Source organism: Diuraphis noxia, unplaced genomic scaffold, assembly GCF_037042655.1.
Source record: "Diuraphis noxia isolate RWA-SAM2 unplaced genomic scaffold, SU_Dnox_SAM2 contig0003, whole genome shotgun sequence".
In the NCBI taxonomy this organism is placed as follows: Eukaryota; Metazoa; Arthropoda; class Insecta; order Hemiptera; family Aphididae; genus Diuraphis; species Diuraphis noxia.
This window is the reverse complement of record NW_028301713.1, coordinates 5,763,019-5,785,476: the sequence shown is the minus strand read 5'-3', so window position 1 is coordinate 5,785,476 and position 22,458 is coordinate 5,763,019. Positions and strand designations below refer to the sequence as shown.

The 22,458-nt window shown below is 25.7% G+C and overlaps 2 protein-coding genes across 13 annotated transcripts; one reads left to right on the top strand and one right to left on the bottom strand.

The window, feature by feature from the left end:
• Window positions 1-1,558: 1,558 nt before the first annotated feature.
• On the top strand, window positions 1,559-10,994 carry vimar (visceral mesodermal armadillo-repeats). 5 transcript variants are annotated; one of them, XM_089223604.1, is made up of 11 exons: window positions 1,559-1,785; window positions 4,045-4,174; window positions 4,428-4,694; window positions 5,056-5,198; window positions 5,266-5,518; window positions 5,592-5,729; window positions 6,151-6,282; window positions 6,348-6,483; window positions 6,552-6,700; window positions 7,673-7,925; window positions 8,021-10,994. In XM_089223604.1, exons 1-10 carry the CDS (start codon window positions 1,669-1,671, stop codon window positions 7,873-7,875), a joined length of 1,668 nt encoding a protein of 555 aa, XP_089079730.1. In that variant the 5' UTR covers window positions 1,559-1,668; the 3' UTR covers window positions 7,876-7,925; window positions 8,021-10,994. The 5 variants fall into 5 exon arrangements, with proteins under 5 accessions (XP_089079730.1, XP_089079729.1, XP_089079732.1 ...); XM_089223603.1 differs by having other exon boundaries at window positions 7,673-7,951; XM_089223606.1 differs by lacking the exon at window positions 8,021-10,994 and adding an exon at window positions 7,387-7,502 and having other exon boundaries at window positions 7,673-7,806.
• Srrm1 (Serine-arginine repetitive matrix 1) lies at window positions 8,771-21,670 on the bottom strand. Of its 8 annotated transcripts, XR_016190948.1 has the most exons (21): window positions 21,450-21,668; window positions 18,605-18,694; window positions 18,375-18,500; window positions 18,147-18,317; window positions 17,628-17,716; window positions 16,212-16,358; window positions 15,471-15,605; window positions 14,417-14,580; window positions 14,220-14,344; window positions 13,864-14,117; window positions 13,722-13,791; window positions 13,516-13,611; window positions 13,313-13,398; window positions 12,360-12,452; window positions 11,796-11,856; window positions 10,808-11,065; window positions 10,631-10,735; window positions 10,427-10,553; window positions 9,317-9,909; window positions 9,212-9,245; window positions 8,771-9,061 (listed from the first exon to the last, which is right to left on the bottom strand). XR_016190948.1 is itself a non-coding variant. In XM_089223601.1 (19 exons), exons 1-18 carry the CDS (start codon window positions 21,456-21,458, stop codon window positions 10,431-10,433), a joined length of 2,193 nt encoding a protein of 730 aa, XP_089079727.1. In that variant the 5' UTR covers window positions 21,459-21,670; the 3' UTR covers window positions 8,771-9,061; window positions 10,427-10,430. The 8 variants fall into 8 exon arrangements, 4 of the variants coding, with proteins under 4 accessions (XP_089079727.1, XP_015371352.2, XP_015371355.2 ...); XR_016190946.1 differs by having other exon boundaries at window positions 8,771-9,245; XR_016190949.1 differs by lacking the exon at window positions 9,212-9,245.
• Window positions 21,671-22,458: the final 788 nt, after the last annotated feature.

The following is a 22,458-nucleotide window of genomic DNA, read 5'->3' as shown; positions in this document are numbered from 1 at the left end:
AAATCCAACAATACAAAATTAGAGGGATGTGAAAATAGTATTAGTCTTATAAAAAGAGTACACAACTTAATAAAAACAATGAACTCTCGAACACAAAACGGAGCCCTTAGAATAAATTCACCAGAAGAAAATGTAAGAATTTTTAATACATATAAAAAAAAAATTGTATGCAAACTTTTAAGATAAGTTGAGCATTATATATTACATAAAATTTTTTTTTTGTTTTTGTTATAGTGTATCAAAGAATTTCTTGTATATTTAATTGATTGGGAGTCAAGAGCCAAAAGTTTAGGTTATGGTTTCATAACTGATAATACATGTTATGGCTTAAAAGTAACTTTAAAAGCTACATTAGAACTTTTATCCTTTCTCTGTGCTGAATGTGATTATTATTTTCTAATGACATCACGCTTAAACCAGGATAGTTTAGAGGTAATTTAACCTACCATATTCATCAACAATATAATAACTTATATATTTAAAAATAAAAATTTCTTTTAGAGATTTTTTGGAATGATGCGTTCAGCTTGTGGTTCAAATGATCATCCGGATGCTATTCTTTTTATTCAAATGTTCAGGTTACTAAGCACATATTCACTTGTAAAGCCTCCAAAGGGTTCCAATGTTTCTGGTGGAGATATGATAAATACTCTCTTGAATATTAAAGATATAACCAACACTAATGAACGAGCCCAAAGAATAAACCAAGAACTAGATCAAATTTTAGACAAAGGACATTCTGAAAAAATTGAATTTGCATCATATATTCATGATCATGATTATAGTTTGCCTGATACTTCAAGTTTAATTTTATCTTACTTAGCTGGATACATTGCTCGAAAATCAACCAGATTTACCAAGTGCCAAAGATGTCTTTTAACTTTAAAAAACGAACTTATTTCATCTAGAGACAAACTTATTGACATGCGTTCCAAAGGATATTTGATTCATCCATCAGATTGTCTTTTTGTTCTCATTTCAACACTAGAAAAAATTACATTACAGACTTTAATTTCTGAAGAATTAAATGTAGACACAATTTTTTCTATAACTTCTAACTTATGGACGGACACCGACAGAGCATCTTTACCATTTGTTGGTTGTGAAGAACACAATAAGGATCTGACAAAAAGTATTGTACGCTTTTTCATTACAATGCGTATGCATTTCATTGTAAGACGCTCAAACTACAATGAAACCACAAAAAAAAAGGAAAAAACCAAGTGTAGTAGAAAATTATCAAAACTTTAGTTCATGTATAATATGTATAAATAATATACATACCATTTTTCATTAAACTTGTAGTCATTATAGAATATTTTGAATTTTAAACTTTTTTTACAGGAAACACCTTTTGAACTTTAATTATATATTTAAGTACACTTTAATATAAGCAGGTAATAAGTAATGAATGATAATTTATATTTCATTCAAATACAAAAAAAAACGTACATTTATAGTAAAATACGTATAATATGTGGTAAAACATAGCCCTCTAATCGAACGACGCGCTCCTGGTGGCAGAATAACCGTGCGACTTTTGTCGGGCCATATTTTGTATACGGAGTTTGGTCTCCTTATCTCTAATCTTCATGGTTTCTATATTGTGTTGCTGATAAGTTTGGTTTCTTATCTGTTTTAATATTTTGGTTTACTTCATTTTACACGATGACAGTAAGTTGTTACTCTCGCAATAGTCGCTATCGTGATAGTGCTATCGAATACTATCGCCATCGCCGCGTGAACACGACAGCCTGCTGCTGTTCAAATAAATTATATCCCACGGTATACTGGTATTTGTATTAGAATAAATTATTAATAAACTAACAATTTTTCTTGCATAAACCATATATAAAAACTTAACTCCACTCAAAATCTGTATAAAATAATAATTGTTTTTAAAGATTATTAAGTTTAAACATTATAATATTATAATTATAAGTACCTATAACAGTATAATATATATAATACTAATCTTCAATTGCTTATCATCAATAATATAAAACATAAACATTCACCTTTTAGATAAGGATGGCGGCCATTTTACTGGCGACAATAATAATATCGAAGTTGGCTATCTAGTATTTTTATATATCTGTGGTGTCAGTCTGTAAGTTGTTCTTATATATTATTATAATTATATTATACTTATCTATGGTTACTACCACGATTTAAGACATACAGGTTGCACAACGAAGACAATTAATATTGTGACTCAAGAACAACCATAGATAATATTATTATAGTTATTTAGTAACTATCAGGGGTACGACACTCTGTGTATTGGCAAAATCGGGTGACTGTGGCCTTGAACACGGTCTCCGGGAGGGCGTGGCATACGTTATCAATTAAATATATCATATCAATATCACCGCTGAACATTGATTACCACAAAACGATATTTGTAGTTTGTATAGTACAGTACTTAGTAATTTTACCAAGTTTGAATGTTTTAGCATTAAAATGTAAAATTAATTATTTAATCAGGGCCGGCGTTAGGGGGAGGCAAAAACGGGGCATTTGTCCAGGACCTCGTGATTAAATATATTTTGTATAAAAATCTTCAATAAAATAAAACAAGAATATAAGTAATATTAAATTAAATATGTATAATATTTTGAAAAGCAACGTGGTGCGGTAAAATTACAAAACCTTTGTATACCTTAATATATATTTTGGAAGTTGTCTGTTTACTCGTATGATATGATATGTAAGTTGACGTATTACACATACGTTTAAAAGTAATTATTGAACAGTTGAAAATTGATAATCGCTATTTCCCTTAAGTATTTTTTAATACCATTAAACATCATAGATGTAACTAGGGTCAACATTTTGGAAGAGCTTAACTCTTTAATATATTAAATTTAATTATTAAAGAAATTGTTTTATTTGGGACATGTATTTTTGATAATTTTTCGTTTTTAATTACACCTATAGTCTATAATTTATAGATAACTATAGTTATTGCCTTATTGGTTAAATAAATTAAATACATTTTGCACAGGCCCTCGCAAAAGGTAGCGCTGGCCCTGTATTTAATTAATAACTCTAATGAAAAAAATATTAAAATACTTTAATTAATGGCTTATGTAATAACAGGATATTGAATTTAGAATAGAATACTAGGTTTAAAGAACTAACATATTATAAATTTAGTTTGGGATAATGGCCCACATTTGTTAGGGCACACCAGACACTTTACAACCATAATGAAAATTATTAATTACAAAAAAAATTGAATAATAAATTAGTAAGTAATAATACTAATAACATATGAAAACGCTACAACTACGGATTACGGGATACAGAATATACATTATACAGCCATACAGGACAGGACGTGGTTAATGCCGCCTGGCCATTGCGTTGTATCCGTTTTTAAAATTTCGTAACAAAGAGGGATACACGTTGCCAACATCCTATCAGATTACGGATACGGTACAATTTTTAGAGTCCAATACTTCATACCGTAGGGATACGTAAACCCGCACAGCTGATCGACTGTCTATTCTATATTGTTCTGTGGTAATTATCGACGACCTATCGTGAGAGCAACTCTCGCACTATCATACATGCGTGATAGTTGAGAGCTACTATCACGATAGCGACTCTTGCGAGAGGAACTATCATCGTGTGGACCCGGTTTAAATATGAAATGAATTTTTCGTGAAATGTTTAGTTTTTAAACAAATTGTTTATAATAACTGTATTTTCAGTAATGTTTACTTAAAATGATATCTTTTAATATATTTGAAATAATATTATTTTTTGACTATGATTTATGGCAATAAATGATAGTGATCTGAAGGTTTTAAATAAAAATTTTTTTTTAAAAATCAATTGAAATCATTACGTTCATGTAATTAATTAGGTACAAAAAAATTATTAAAAGAATAATACAATTAGAAAATCAGGTTGGTGAATAGTTATTGAATAATTAATTAAGTTTATAAGAATGAAAAACAACATAATATTCTAAATAAAAATGATTAATATTAATGTGTTATTTACCTATATATTAATATATTATATATTTTTTAGAATTTCATAATGGAAAAAATTTCTCTATTCGAGTCTTTTAATATCAATATAAAAAATAAACAAGTCAATGAAAATGATTATAACAATATTATGGATTTATTGAATGAATTATCTGCACTTGACCCAAAATGTAAGTACTTATCACAAATATTTAATGTATTACAGCTTTCACAAATTTCAAAAATGATTCTAACAATTTTAAATTTACTTAATTCTTTTTATAAATAGTCATTTTATTTTTATTAGTCAATATTGTGCGTTAATCCCAATTTTTGAGTTTTTTACAAGTATTACATAAATACTATCCCTGAAATAATCAATCATGTGAATTAAGATTCCTCAAACATCTAAACATAAAATATAAATTTGATGACTATTTTTAGGTTTGTTGGCAGATGATTATGAAAAATTAATTAAATATTTGCCTTTATCACCCAATGTTTACGGCAATCAAGTTTTAGCTGCTGGGTGTAATGTGATTGCTTCATTATGTTCAGATGACTTAGCGAGACATTATTTTGGAGAAAAAATAACCATGTCTACTGTAAATATATTAAAATCACTTACAAGTCGTATTAATAAAGATAAATATATTCAAGAATGTCTCCTTCAGACATGTCGTGCAATTGGAAATCTTTGTTATTACCATGGTAAATAATAACATTAGTTTCAGTTACAAGTGTTCACATTCATTAATGCATAAAGCATAATATTATGTAGTCATATATGAAATAAATATTATTCTCAATGTAATATGTATATTTAATATTAAAATTAAACATCAGGAAATTCATAACTACCATAAACCAAGAGGATTATATATATTTTTTTGTAGGTAGTCACTTACCAGTTTATAACTAATATTAAAAAGTATATTTTTCAAGTTTCTTTTGAATGAAAACAAATTTGTCTGCTTATAACAACTTAATATTAATTATACAATATGCATCTAAATGTAATCAAGCACTTAAAAAGAAAAACTTAAAAACATTTATTTCAAAATATTTTTAGAGGAAAATACCAAGTGTGCATTAAAGGAAGGATGTCTTTTAATTACGATTGAAGTTTTGAAAACAAACATTAATGAAAACATTCAACCTGTTATCATTGGATTATTATTAAATTTAACTCATTTGAATGACTACAATTACAAGGTTCATATAAATAATACATAATAATCTATTAATATATTAGACAAATTTGTATAACACTTTTTCACAGTTTCAGGATAACATGATTGAAGAATTAAATTTTTATGGAATTCAATATATGGAATATAAGAACAATAACCATAGATTTTATATAAACTTGGTGTCAGTAATGATCAATATTGTTAGAAAGTCCTCAAGTAACACTACAATAACAGACTTTGAAAAATGTTATTTTATTGATCGTTTATTGGAAACATATAATATGCAAATCAATGTTACTTCAATTTGTATTAAATTCATCAAACAAGTCTCTAAAACTCATAGTAAATGCATAAAATACTGAACTTAAATTGACTCATTAACATAAATTGTATTAAAAAATAAAAATATTTTTAGATGTTTATAATTGGATATTGAAAGAAAAATATAAAGTGTTAATAGAAGTATTGGATAAATATGAAGAAAATCAAGAAGAAGAACCAAAACGTATTGTTAAAAAAATATGTGATATTATAATATTGCTTTCCAATGATGGTATGGACTACTTATTGAATTTTTAACTACAATATATTATAATATTAATATTAATTTTTCTGTGAATTTGGCTTGTGTCTTATTGAATTTGGAGTTGAGCAAAATTTGATAAAATTAAGTCTAATAGTAGGCTTGTTTGTCAAATTCATTTTACTAGAGGTCAATAAAATTTACAGTGCAAGTCAATTGACTAATGTGCTAATCTAATTATTTAATGATACTATTTATAAAGTTAGAAAATCAGTTAAAAATAAAAAGTACAAATTAATTTTGAGGCATTAATACATTTTACCTTTAATATATTAAAATTATTATACATAATATTTATCATGGTAATTGCCGTAAAAACATATACATTGTAAAGTTAGATTTTAATTTTTGATGAATTATCTCTCATAAATTTAAATATCTTTTTATTTAGATGGTGCAATGGAAAAAAATAAACAACTTGATGTTTTATATTTAGTAGAATGGCTACTGAAAAAACTACATTCTAATAATTTGTACGTTAAGTTGTCGGCTGTAAGATCATTAGCGAATTTTAGTAGATATAGTAAGTTAATATTAATTTTTAGTAAAAATTAAAATATTATAAAATACAGCATTGTAATACTATAGAATATGAACCAAATCATTTAACCATAAGTCCTGCAAAAACTATAATGAAACAAATAACATGGTTTATAAATACTTTGGACAAATCAATCAAGGATAACAATTCATTGATGGAAGTATCTATACTCTGTTTGTTCAAGTATGTTTTAAAAGTTATTTATTTATTTTAAAATTGACTTAAATAATCACAGTTGATTTATTTTAAAGGAATCTTTTATATGTTACAAATTTCAAGTCTATGGATGAGAATTGTACAGATAAATTGATCAAAACCACTATTGATGTTTTAAGCCACACTACATTTAATTCAATAGTAATGAAAGGCATGGACATAATAAGATGTATCATAAAAAAAGGTGAGTGAGTACTAACCTTTCAATAGTTGTTGAGTGGGTCATTATAATGAATCTATTAAATCTGAATTGAATGATTTAAAATCATTGTGTAAGGAAAATTTTTTTTTAATAATAATTTTAAAAAAAATAAAGAAATAGTAATTTTTTTATACCTGTAATTAGCTCAAAAAGAATCGTATAATTGATCATAATGATTATATACAAATTCAGTGACAATATCTTGTATTAACAGTTATTTTTTGAAATAAACCAAAAACCAAATCGATTTTGCTTGAAAATTTCTGTTTTTCCTTAAAAAAAAATTTTTCCGACTAAAAAACTACTGAGAATTGTTAATTTTAACTTCTTGAATGCACATAGATTCAATTTCCACCAGAAACGTGACTGAAGTTAAACATAAACATTATTTATTTTTACTACTTCTTATGTTCTTCATTATATACGTTATTGTAAAAACCACATAAAATATTAGTTTTCTTTAATTTTTATTGTTTTAATTTTTTATACATGTTACAATGTCATTGGCTTTGGTTTGAGGGGTCTGCCATATTTTGCTTATTGCTACACAATATACATTTTTAAAATGGTCCTTTAGATACTTTTAAACTTTCTATGTTAATAATTTATTAAAAAATATTTATAAAATTGTTTTATACACACAATTGTCGAGGTATGTATAATCTTAGATGAATTGAATAATATTTTAACCAATGATGAACCAGACTCACTACGATTCTAATTACAGTCAAATTAATCTAACCACACTGAAATGTTTTTATGGATGTCGATTTATGCGTGTTAGGTATGTTAGTTCGAAAAATGCATTATAATTTATTAGTAATGTCAAATTACATTACGATTATAAAAGTTATTTTAAACATTAATTAATATGTTTATACAGTATTAGTACATTATAATTGTCTAATTTTAGGGAATAATAGAAAATGTTTATCATATTTTTATTTTTATTAGGTGGCATTGGTCAAAAACAACTTGTTTTGTACAAAAATTCAACTTTTATCAAATTAGTAACTACTCATTGTAATAGTGATGATGAAGACATTCAAACATTAGCCAAAAAATTACTTTATTCAATTAACGAGGATATAACTGAATCTGAAGTCGTTGGATTAAATACAATGGAAGACAATGTACAAATTAAAGAAAAAATTTGAAAACCGCGTTCAAAAATATTATGCAATAATGAATACGATTGAAAAATCTGGTGCTAGTCTTGTATTTAATAAAATAGTAATTACCAAATATTATTAATCTACTTTCTAATGAATATTAACTCAATATTTTTATTTTTTTGTTTAGTGTATTGTGCCGGTTAATACATTGTAGTCATATACAATGTGTATAAATGAAACAAATTTTCAAGATATTGAAATAATATTATCATAGAAAAATGTAATAGGTGTTAGTTATTAGCTGTTATAGTTACAATTAACATTGTTAAAAATAACATATTGGAAGACAACTTTTTGTTATAGGTTGCATTATTATAAGAAAAGTATCATTTTTTTTTACTATAAATATAAATTAAAATGTATTACATTTAATTAATAGTTAGCACCAAGTAATATAATGCCATAATAATGGTGATAGGTGATAGCTATTTTATATTTTAGAATATATTTCACATTCATTTGTACTTGTTTGGAGCTTTTCTATAACAATTTTTTTTATCATTATTGGTGCATATATGAGGCTAGGCTGTTAACCATATTCCTTGAAAAGTACAATCAACATGTTGACTTTGTTATCCTTAACAGACTATAAATAATTCTGTATGTGTAGATACATTTTTAATTTAAATTGTATTAGCAAACAGCAGTTATAAGTTGAAATATTTTACTAACATTCAATTTTAACTTAACTCCCATTTATCACATTTATTTCTACAAATATATCATATAGCCATAAATTAAAATAGTCTACCCACCTCAAAAATTATACAAATATAGAATATTTTTTTTAAAATTCAAATTGCATTGTGTGTGGGACATTAAACTTATCAGGGTAAAATAGAAGTTGGAAATTATACAAAACAAATGAAAATACCTATTTAAGTAAAAATATGTCATATTTATTTTTTATCTAATTGTAATAGCTAATAATAAAACATTACTAAATGTAAACTATGTTGTATCGCTTACATGAAACAATAAATTAAACAATGTATTTTAAGTTATAATACATTTTTAAGATTTAAAATAATACATAATATTTGTATTGTAAGATGAGTATAATTGCGTTTATGTTATAATTGTTTATTATTTAAATATTTGAGAAATCTTCAATGTCCCACTCTTCAAAATTTTCACTCATACTTATATTTCTTCTTAACTATAAGACCTGAAACAAAATAATGAAACATTAAATAGTTTTCACAAAACAAAAATTTTTAAGACAAAATAAAAGTATATTATATTATATAAAATTAATAATTTGTCTTAAGCGAAAAACTTTTTAGATCAACTGTAGATTTTCAATTGGTCTAGGTACATTTTCATACAGCTGCGTAGATATTGTATTTATCCTAAAATTAAAATTAAAAAAACTTTTATAAATTGTTTATTTAATAAAACAATGATATTTTAGGATGCATACCATAACACAACTGTCATTGGTTAAGTATTAACATTTTCACACGTCATCTTATTCTGGGTTATTCTAATCATGCGGATATGAATAATTCGTGAATAAAGTGATAGTTTTCAATGAATTGAAAACGCATAGCACTTAAATGATCTTGAAAGAGTATTATTGAAGGATACTTGGCAATGAGAGAAATGTTGATTGCAGTGATTATTTGGTGTTAATAGAAGGAATGTTCAATAAGAATTTGTTGATAGTAGTAATGCTGAATGTAGATATGTTGATTGCAGGTGTGTTGATAGAAGTAATGTTGAACGTCGATATGTTGATTGCAGGTGTGTTGATAGAAGTTATGTTGAATGTAGATATGTTGATTGCAGGTGTGTTTATAGAAGTAATGTTGATTGCAGATATGTTGATAGAAGAAATGCAGAATGGATGTTGATAGATGTATCGGAGTTGCTCATTAAAAATGTTGATTGAAATAAAATTGTGGGACATCAAAAATGATCAGACAGCGCTATGAAAATGATGCAAGTATAACTCTGCCAACAAGTCAGCAGCCTGTTGACTGGACAGTAGACTAACCTGTCAAATTCTCGTTGCTAGAATTACAACGATCAATATGACAAAAAGAAAAAATTCTTGCCTAAAAATATTATTTATTGACTAAACAAGTAAATTAAATAGAAAAAAAAATAAATACATTTGTTATGAGTTTGGACAGTGTTATTATTTGAATACAAAAATATATTTTTTTAAACTATCTGCTTGAAAAAAGATCAGCAAAGATAAAAACAGAATGAAATTATGTTTATATTATATTGTTTTTGTATTTAAAATGATTGATTATTATATTAGTATAGTTAAGTAATAATAAAAGTAAAGTAAAAAAAAAAAAAACATCTAGGATACAATTTTGCGTTAAAAATATACAGATTTAAACGTGTTAAATATTAATGTTTTATTTAAAACTTTCTTTGTACTATTTAATTTCTACAGATTTCTAAGACCTTTTTTTTGTTCAATGCAAGTATAATTAGACATTCTATCTTATAAATAATTATTGAGATTTAAACTAGTCAAACAATTGTTAAGGTTTTATCTTCAATATTAACTAACCTCGTTATTCACTGCTATTACTATTAGGAGTATCGTCATGTTTAGCTTGATTTTTCTTTTTCATGGTACGTAATGCCTTTTCTCTTAAACGTTGTTCCGATTCATCTCCAGATTTGGCATCAGAACCCTAATATATTATAACAGAACAAAATATTATTAAAAACTTTAATACATAAGTATAGTTTGTATAAAAATGTTATTTACACTTTCTTCAGTCTTGCGTTTCTTATGTTTTTTGTGTTTCTTATGCTTCTTATGTTTTTTATGTTTCTTGTCTTTTTTCTTTTTTTTGTCATCTCTGTCACTTTCCTGTAATAAATAATATATACAATGAAAAAAATACAAATTTTAAACTTAATTAGAAATCTAAATTACACATACTTCTGAACTTGAACTGGACGATCTCTTTTTACGTTTCTTTTTTTTCTTAGAATCATCATCTTCAGATGAAGTAGAATCCTTGAGTTTCCGTTTCTTAGCTTTAACTTTATCATCGTCTGAACTAGAATCTCTTTTAACTTTCTTTTTAGTCTTTTTTAATGATTCATCTGATGAAGAACTTGATTCTTCTTTTTTTTTAACTTTTGGGTTTTCGGCATCAGAAGTGTCCGATTTTTTTATAGGTTTTTTAATTTTTTCCTATTAGTCAAATAAAAATATGTATAATTCCAGGCACATACAATATAAATGGATTAAGTAAAAATAGAATGAATGTAATAATAAAAAAAATAATGAATATTTTAGTTTATAAAATATTATAAAGTTATGTATGAGTTTTTGAGAGAATGCCACATATAAAATTTACCAGAACCAATTTTGGGAATGGTTCCTAACTTTATTATGATCAGGGTGAATTTAATTAATGACCTAACAAATTTGAAGGTAAGGCCATAATGATTTATGTAATAAGTTAGAATTTTATGATATTTTCATATTAAAGAAATTAATGAGTATGTAAAATATTACAATATAAAAATTGCTCATGACTTAAATTTTGTAAATATAATAAAATTAATATATTTTTAATTATATAATAAATATTATAAAAGATCTGGCAGTATCTGTAATATTAAAAGTAACAATACTACGGTAGAAAATTTGCTGAATACAAATTACCTATTTATCAGAAATCTGACTTCTGTCTACCATCTTCTTAATCACAATACTAACAAAAATATATTGTTAATATTTTTATATCTATTTCTGTTTTTAAACTGAATCTAATCATAATACTTTATATGTTGAACAGTTTTTACGTTAAAAATATTATATTTTATAAACATGATAATTTAAATATATTTTTTAAGAATAATATACAACTTAACCCTTGCAAATAATGTTACATAATATGGAGTAATAAAATACTCACTTCTTCTTTCTTTTTAACAACAGGAGATGCTGATGATTTTCGTCTCGAACTTGATGAATTTCTAAAACAAATATTCAATAAATATATATATTTAAAGTTATTTAACTAATACATATAAAAGACAAATATTGAATTTATAAATAAGTTATTACTTGAAACACAAAGAAACTTCATTAGAATGACCATATTTAAACTAAACTTGTTTGAAGTTGAGAAACAGTTAAAATATCCCCTTTGAGCAATAAAAACGATTATAATGATTGTGTATTTGCATACAAACTATTGAATGGAACTATTAATTGCCCAAAGACATAATGGTATCAGTGCCCATCTTTTGGTTAAAAATATACATTACATATTCCAATAATAAGTAAACAAAATCTTGTATCTCAGAGCCCCAATATTTATAGAATTTTACGTTATGTGAATGAAAATCTATCTTATTTTGATTTCTGTATGATAATAGTTGTAATTTAAAAAATTTTTATTTGTTTATAATTTTATACTATATGTTGTACTTTTTACCCAAGTGAGAGTTTTTATAAATAAATACAATAAAATTACTTTTTATCAGTGTTATTTTTCTTTTCTGATGAAGGAGATTGTCCTTTTGATCTTTGTGGCTGAGATTTAGAATGTTGATCATCCCTAACACCCCTAAAAATAATAAGTATCAAATTATTTAATTTTATAAAAATATCATACAAATTATGTCTTTGGTATCAACTAAAAACTAAAAAGTATTTTCATTTGATTTATTTAAGTCCCATATTTCTGTATATAAGATTAAGAGTTACAAGTTCATAACATAACAAATTTTAAGCAGAACTGATCACATTTAGATCTTTTAGTTTAAAATTTAGAGTAAATTGACCTCTTATAAAAATTAGAGGTAACATTATTATTGAGGGCTTCACATAGGGTTTTTATTAAATTTAAATTTTATAGCAAGTTTTGTGTATTTTAAAATTTAAAATTGTTTATATATCTTAAAATACTCATAACTCATTTTTTAATATAATAAAAAGCCAATAAGAGGCCAATTAACTCTAAATTTTAAACTAATGGAGCTAAGTGTGATCTGCTGAGCATACAATTTGATGTGTTATGCACTTGTAAAACGGAGACAACACATGTGGGTGTAGCATCCTCTTAAGTATTTGTCAATTATGATGAAATAGCAAAAATATTAATTTTTTTATCTTGGGATGTATATAAATAGATATTTCTTATTGACATAAAAAGTATTGTGTAGATTAGTAAATCTATTGTCTTTGTGTTGTGGCCTGCAGGCTGTGTCGTGAGTATGTTTATTTGTGAAGCAGTATACCTACCGGCGTCATCAAAAAGTTATTTTAATTTATAATTTGATTCCTTATTTCTTTATCTTTATTTTTAAAAACATTTATAAATAGGGGAAACTACAGTTAAGCTATGCTATCCATCAAATGTCATTACCCAATATCAGCAAACTTTCTTATTGAGCTCTTAATTAAATAAAACTGTCTTATACTTACAATCTATCTTTTACTGGTTTACGTTCTGCCTTGTCATCCACTTTCTTGAAAGGTGAAGGAGTTCTAGATAAGCTTTCTTGAGGAGCCTGAAAAAAAAAAATTTAAGAACTGTAATAACATGAAATAAGAATAAGTTGAAATTACATAATATCATAATATAGTAAAATTGTCTATGACAAGTGATATAAATGTATGTATAATACCTTTGATTTTGAAGTGTTATCTTTTTTGGTAGGGGAAACAATACTGGAGCCCTTAACAATGCGTTCCCTGCTACGCGATTTTCCACTTGGTCTCCTCTAAACAATAAATAACTTATATACCTTTATATTTATAACTTAATGAAGTTAAATTGACACAAACAACTTAACTGGTATCACAAACAAGTTCTTAATTATTAATAACATACTTTAGATTTTGAACGAGATCTTGTATGTCGGCTGCCTGATCTAGATTTTCTTTCAGGACTTCTAGATTTCCTAACCATAATAAAATATACATTTTAGAATTGTTTTAAGCTATTAGATTTGGTATTTAATATTACAAATTACCTTCTACGAGGTGATGATCTTTCTTCCCTTTCTCTTTGCCTACGTCTATCACGTTCACGTTCTCTTTCACGAATTGCCCTTTCTCTATCTCTACGTTCCCGCTCACGATCACGGCGATTACGTTCTCTTTCTCTTGCCCTTTCCCTTTCTCTATCTCTATAATAACGATCACGACTTTTTTCACGATAGCGGCTACGATTGAAAGCATGCCTAGATGGACGCCTTGATCGAGAAGATGAACGATCACGACGATCCTAAAAAATTAATATATATATTTTTTGTTAGTCAACATTCAATACAAAATCAGGTACATCTAATATTTTTAAACATTTATATAAATAAATTAAAAATATTACTCTTCTATCTGTAGATTTATCTTTGTCTGATTCACTACCAGACGAATCGTCTTTATTAGTTCGGTATTGTCTTTTTTTTTGGATACTGTTTTCTTTTTTTTGAATCTCAAAATCTTTTTTACGGTCTAGAAAAACAAAGCCAACACTTTATAAAATAACTAGATCAGTTAAATGAATTTAAAATTTTTAAGAAGTACCTGGGCTTAAAGAAGAACTAGATGATGATGATGAACTACGACTTGATGAAGAAGAGTGACGCCGTTTTTTCTCCCTACGTTTAGTAGAATCCCTAGATGATGACCGTTCTTTAGGTTTAGGTTTATTATTTGTTTCTACAATTTTTTCTTTAGCAGGTGAAACACTAGAATCAAAAAAAAAAAAAAAAACATAAAAATAATGATAATTAGTATGAAAATAGGTAAGTATAGCATATTTATTGTTAATAAATAAATTAAGTATTTTTTAAGAGATATTTCATATACGTCTTAGATTACATTAATATGTCGTGTTCATTAACATATTGATAAGTAAGTTCTTTATGTTTTAAGCAAATTAATTCAGATATTAGAAAATTCGCTGATTTAGATACCTTAAATAAAAATCTGACAATCTGTTAATACAATCTGTATTACAGTAGATACTGAGGGTACAGTCATTGAGTAGACATAGTAACAAAGAAGTTAAATTTGAAAATGGATTAATGTACTTATATGAAGAAAAATGATTCTGAGCAGACTATCTAACTTTTTGGTTATAAATTACCTAAAGATTATTTTAAAAGTAGTGAGAATTTTCAATTTCGACCATTAAAAATTGATAATAGATTCATAATCTATGCCAATATTCATATACCTAAACGAAGTTGATGATCAAGGCATCACTTTTCACACACAAAACATTATAAAATCAATTAATTTATTGTCCCACTAAGAATCTAAAATTGAACTTGAATAAGTTATAGTGAATCACAAATAGATTTTTCCTAATACCTTCTGATAGACTAATCTTCAGCATAATTTTTATCTAAGAAAAGAAACTCCGAGTGAAATTGGGTCTGTAATCAATAGATCTGAAGCTTTGATGGGGTTTCATTGGTTACACACAAGAAAGTAATTATTAATGAAAATAATAACAAATTTTATTTCAACATAACTCAAGTATTTATTTTTTATGAATTAACTATCATTAAGACTAACAAATATCAACTAAATTATATGTCAGATAAAATATTATTATTAAGATAATACTTACGAAGTTTTTGGGTTAATATTTTTTTCTTCCGTTAAGGTAACATCATGTTTAGGTGAACAACTACGGCTTTTTTCTCTTTTAGTTGGTGAAGTATGTCCATTACTCACAAATTTGCCTTTTGACTTTGAACGAGAACTAATGACATAAAAATACATTTATTATGTAATACTTAAAAAAAAAAGGAGGGAATGAGGATGTAACACTCCAACATACAGTAGGTACTAGTACCATATAATTGAAATCATTATTATGAATGTGTCTAATTTGAATGCAATGATGAATAATTATTGCATGTGAAAAATGATTCGGGGTTGATATGATTTAGATTAGCCTTAATACTAAGTTTATTTTATAATGAATTTATAATGATATTTAAGTTGTTTATCATGCTATAAAAGTAACAAATTGTACTATTATAAGTAATATATGGGAGAATTAATTTATTTTGAATTATAGCAAAATAAGAAATATTGATGTAAAATTCTCATTTTTCCTAATGATTCACTTTCAGAAAATATATTGAAGTATTTTCCTAGGCTAAAAATTATCTCAAGAAAAAAAAAACACTTAATATTATTTTATGGTATTAAACTTAATTAATTTAATGCTTCACTCAGAGTATAAAACCGGAGAACTGTATGAAAAACTCAAAATTTTACTTAGTACCCACAAAATAAAAAGGTAAAAATTGTTGAAGCACTTTATTAAAATTAAATATATTGACAAAATAACAGTACTTACTCTCTTTTTGAATGTTTATCTCGTACTTTATCGGAATCATGGTCTTTATATTTATCTCTTTCCTTTTCTTTATCACGTTTATCACGATGACGATCTCTAGATCTGCTACGACGGTCTCTTGTATGTGATCTACTTCGACTTTTCCTTCTAAAATAATAAAGTTGTAGACAATTATTATCAGTATTTAAAATTATTCATATTTTGGCCACAGCCAATACCTAAAGATAGGTATTGGCTGATAGGTAGATCATAGACATAACTTAAGTATTATTTGGTATGTTGTATTAAGTTACTAAATTTTAGACTAAAATAACTGTGGCTATATTCCAATATGCGGTTTACTATCGTTTATCGTGTGCTACCTAACTACAAAAATATATGTATATAGTATGTAGTCTACTACTAATATGACGTGTTCTACAAAAAATAAATTGCTAGCATAGTATTTTTAATCCATTTTATCATCAATAAAAGCAAGAATTTTAAGGTAAAGAAAATGTGTGGTACGAATGAAGACTTATCTGAGAAGTACTTGGCCGAGTACTGGTAGCAAAGCTAAAATAAAAGTAGCATATTAAATTAGCTTTTGAAAGATATGAAATTATGTTTTGTGGATAATCCACAACAGTTTTTTTTTTTTTAATGTATACTTATTTTTCTTTAAAATTATTTATTTTCATAATTGTATAACCTTTTTTTTTATAAAGTGTAAGTTAACCACATATTATACTGTAACTTTTTCTATGTGGTGACACATTCATTAGTAGACCATCAAGACTGTTATTTGGGCACATAAAATGATAATTGACTTATAGAATTTGGATGAAATCACTAAGCAAAAAGAGGGCAAGTAAGTAAACATACATTTCAAGTGTATCTCGCCATTAAGTCAAATTGCTGTAATGGAAGTGTTGAATTTGAATTCAATAAAATATAATTTTGAATTAAAATGTTTCAGGTGTCATTGAATTCTATCAGAACTGTTTGATATTTTTATTTAAATAAATTCAATAATTACCTAAGATATATAAGCTGTCATATTTATATTTCATTTATCAACGTAATTTTCTAATTAAACTGAAATTAATTTAATATTCATACAAAATATGTCACAAAAAGATATTAAGTAAGAGTTATAAACAAAGTTGATGGTATAACTTGAAACCAATAAAGTAATTAATAAATAATTACATCTTTTAAAAATAAAAGTATAAATATGTTATAATATACACAGTATATTAAAGGTGTGACAAAAAAATAATATTTTAAATGTGTATACTACCAACCCTAAGAAATGTAAATCATAAATTGAGATGATAGTGTTACGTAAATTTAACGTAAAATAAAAATATTAGACAATGTAACATGTACAAAATAAAAATGATTTTATATACATAATTGAAATTAAGATATTACCTTTCTCTATCTTTTTTTCTTTCTTTTTCTCTGTCTTCTTTGTCTTTTTCAAACTTCTTAATCATATCTCCTACTCGCTCTTGATCTTCCTGTAATATATAGTTGCAACATTAGTCCATCAAGATAAAATAATAATAAAAAAAATCTAATGAACAGAATAAACTAACAAATTACATAATAATTTTGGTGTATTTTAACTATCAATTATGAGGTATATTAATTATTGAACACTATAAGTCAGCGGTTCTCCAACTGTAATTCACAAGAAAGGTTACCCAAAATAAATTTTATTGCGTATCATCATAGATCATTTGTAGATTTTATGATTTTGAATAATTTTTATTGCAGCTAATAGGACATATAATCAACAAAATTTTGAGAATCACTGTTTTATTTTAAACAAGAAATAGTATGTCACAACTGTTCTTACTATAAATGAACTAAATGAACACATTTAATAACTAAAATAAACAAAAGAGAAACACAAACAATTAGGTACAACTATAAAAGTAATATTACCATTTTCTTTTTTAATTCTTCCTTTTTTTGTTCAATAAATTTAGGGGGAATTCCTGATGGAGATTCCTGTGCAGACAAAAGTAATTCCCACAAGTCTGTCATAAATACTCGAGCATTTTTTCCATTCAAGAAACCAGTGAGATTTATTTGCATTTTTCTTGGATCAGGCCACTAAAAAATGGCAGTATTAAAAAAATGCAAGTAAAATATACAAGATATTTTACATACAGTATCTGCTTCAAGCTGATTGTTCACAAATTCTTCTACAACATCGTCTTCCATTCCTAGCAATTCTGTTATTCTTTTACCAATCCAAGGTTTGATAGTATCTAGCTTTACTTTATTCATATCAACCTTTTATAGAACATATATATTTTGATAATTTTAATATTTGAAAATTAAATTAAATAAAAACAAATTTAAAAACCTGGTTAATTAAATGATATTAGTTATAATACCTTAGCGTTTAAAGATTCACTAAATTTCATTTGTTTCAAAAGCTTTTTTTCTTTGTCACTGAATCTAGTGTCCTGGTCAGCACTAGTACCCTATAAATTAAATAATAATATGATATCAAAGTTATTTGAATATATTAATGTTAAGTTCAATAGATCTTTTAAGTAATGGTTAAAATCTCATTAGGTACTGGTTATTATAATTGTCTAGAAACACAAAATACTGAATGTATATGATATATAATAGAAAAAATACACAACCTAGGTAGATAGATTTTTTTTTTAATTAAGTAATTATAAAGCATGGTATATTATTATATAATCTTTTTAAATCTCATTCTCAGTATATAATACACCTTAAACCATAGTAAACCTAATCAGTCAAAGGGAAGAAAATAGCTCATTAAGGAGATCTAAAAATACCATACTCATCTAGCAAACCATACATAAATGATTTGAGTACACAACAAGAAAATTATAAAGTAATGGTAATGATAAACATATTACTCTTTTACACTATACAACAATATCTAACTTAATTTAGTAATATCAACAATATTGAATGTATACATTGATAACTATAACTGAACTAACATTTTAAAGGATACTGCTGTGCCCGCTCATTTAAACTATAAATAACTATTATTAATACTAATATGATTTGAATGTATAGAATTGTTAAGGAAAATATATTCAAGTAAGGATTAATATACAGAGTGTCCTGCAAGGATTTACCCATTGCAATATCTCAAGAAATAAAAAAGATATCAAAATTCTGGTTTTGTAATAAGATGCACAAGGATAAGAACTAGTTATTTTATTATTTATTTTAATGTTTTGGTAAAAAATTTAAAAAATACATTTTTTATTTGATGATTTCCAAAAAAATTGAAGATTTTGTAGTTTAATTTTCTGAAAATATTGACATTTAAAAATGTTATCTTCATTAATTTCCTGATTTTTAATATTTTTCCTAATTTTGAGGAAATAAAATATGATTATAACTAGGAACACTGAAAGCGTTTTCCCGGCTGTACGATCACACACGCCGTATGGCAAGTCACATGTTTGATAACTAGAGTTAGGATTTGTATGCATTTACATATTTGTTATGAGTGTATGCATGCAGTTTGACAGGAGAAAGAAATGTGAACAATTTGTGTATCGGAGAAAAAAGTTTTTTATGCATACAAATGTATATTTTAGGGATGAGAGCATATTTGGAGAATTTGGCATAGGCAATCAAGCATATTTTGTATACAATAGTTCATTTACTGTATCTTATAGTTTTGGATAATTTGTATTAAAAGTATATTTTGCTTATCGAAATACAGTCATTGATAACAATGAAGATCAGTTATATTTAAATTTCCTTTATACAATTATATTTTTAGACTTATATTGGGTTAAAACGCCGCCTTATGTTGTAGCCGTTGTTGGGCATTTAGTTAATATTTAATTAATTATAATTTATAATTGTTCTTTAATTAATGTTGTAAGTTGATATCACAGTGTCCATAAAAAAAAAAAAATATTATAAACGCATATATTTTGGGTAAGAGCATACCTATTTTGGCATATCTACATATTATTAAAAAAAAGAGCAATATCAAATACATATTAAAAAGTTTTTTGATGCATAAATGCATACTATTTTAAAGTTTTTGAATGCATACAAATCCAAACCCTATTGATAACACTACAATATTAAATAATTCTCAATTTTTCTCAAAAAAATAATAATTTAAAATTGGGAAATGAATGAAAATAAAATTATGAAACATCAATATTTTCAGAAAAATAAATTCCACAAAATTGTTATTATCATTTTTTAGGAAATAATTAAGTACCAAAAAATATTTTTATTATTTTACCAGATACTTGATATTTCCATTACTTTGAGAGATATCGCAGAGTAAATACTGCTTAAAATAAAAAAATAGCTGTTATTACAAGTACCTAATTTTTTGGGAACAGTCTTAAACATTTAAAAAAATAGTTGTCTAAAAAAAAAATAATTTCAAAATGTTTAACTTTTTGATAAGTGTTTACCTAGAAACTAATAACTTTGTACTATTATAAATTTTAATAATTCATAAATTTAAAAACTTCTAATTATGTAATTTATCATCTAAACTTAATTAAACACCTTATTGGTTGTTCATATAATTAATTACATAATATATTTTATATTAGATTTAAAAATTTTGATCTTATTAACTAGGTAGATTTAGTTTCAGTTAACTATTTTACTTTCATAATTGAACTAGGTAGGATGGTACCAATGAAATATTAATAGAGGTACACTTGTAAAGTCACTTTTTGGGTATAAATACTACTTTATTAGTTTTATTATTTACCTCATATTTTTCTTTTATATAGCTAACCTACTACATTTTATAAACACTAGTTGTATTATAATATAATAATACATGCAAATAACATTATTTATCTTGTTTAGTTTGTATGAGTGATCATCAAAAAATGACAATTATTGTGTATCAATAATCAATATGGTTACAATACTATACTATATTACCATGCCAACCTAATATATAGGTAAAGCAGAAATTAAACATAAAACTGCCTGGCTTATTTCAACAACACAATATAGAGAATATCCAGAGGTAAACATAAACGTATTTAATGAAAAACAAAATACACAACGAAAAACGAGGATATTTATTTATGGTGTTCAGATAAACAACTGTAACACTGAATAATACTAAATTCTGAGCAATTCCAATGCATAATTGTGCGTTTGAAAACGTGAAACGTCGTAATTGTTTCAGTCGTAGCTAACGAGAAACATTTAAGCATTTAACATAATTTTTAAAAATGTACTCACCGTATACATCTTGATTCCGATTCAGGAATCAACAGATCAGAATATTCAAACACTCAGGCGGGTGAAAAACAAGAACCACCGACTAATATAATAAAATAGTAAAATCTTCATAAAAATTAAAAACAGATAGTTCGAAGTGCATCGGTTCGGACGCTCGTCGCTTGACGTACGGTACAGTTCGGTACCTCACAGGGTCGAAAACAATGGTTAAAAGGAAATTACATCTTTCTGATTGGTTGCGATTCGAATCAGTATTGTAACATGCACAAACTAATACAATATTGCATAAACGTAGTTCGTGGTTCCACGCCATCTGTTCAAATAATATTGTGTAATCGACAATCGTACGAAATTATTGTACGGCATTCCTAATCTAGTGGTCATGGAAAGAGAAAACCGCGTTTTCCGGGACGATTACAGAATAATAATAAATTATTGTAATATTATGAATTATTGTATGGACGCCGTCATGTCATTATTATATCCAAGGATAATTAATGGTAACCGCTATAGACATAACATATTGTTATAAGTAAAGTTGTATATAAATATTATAAATATTATGTCCATGAGGGTAACGCTCTATTAGTTCATTTAAACGCCACCGTTGTAAAGTTGGTAAAGCGCTATCAGACATCAGTCATTTTACGAACGGTTCTTAAGGTTCTTCGCACTTTCGCAGGAAAATTTTTTCGTATGATCCATTTCCTTATCACAATATTATATTATATTTTGAAATATTACTATATTAGTATTTTCATATTTCATGGTTTACTTGGTTCAGTAAGTTGTTTAGTACACTGCACAAGGCACAACACCCAAGACAACATTTTATTCACAGACATTTTGTTAATAATAAATTATTGATAGATAATATTATTGACATTTATTAATTGCTTGAACAAAAAAAAAAAAAATTTGAAAACACTAAACAAATAATAACACCTAACCTCACAGGAAAACATATTAAAAATAATATACTAATTTATAAAAAAAATTGTATGTCAAA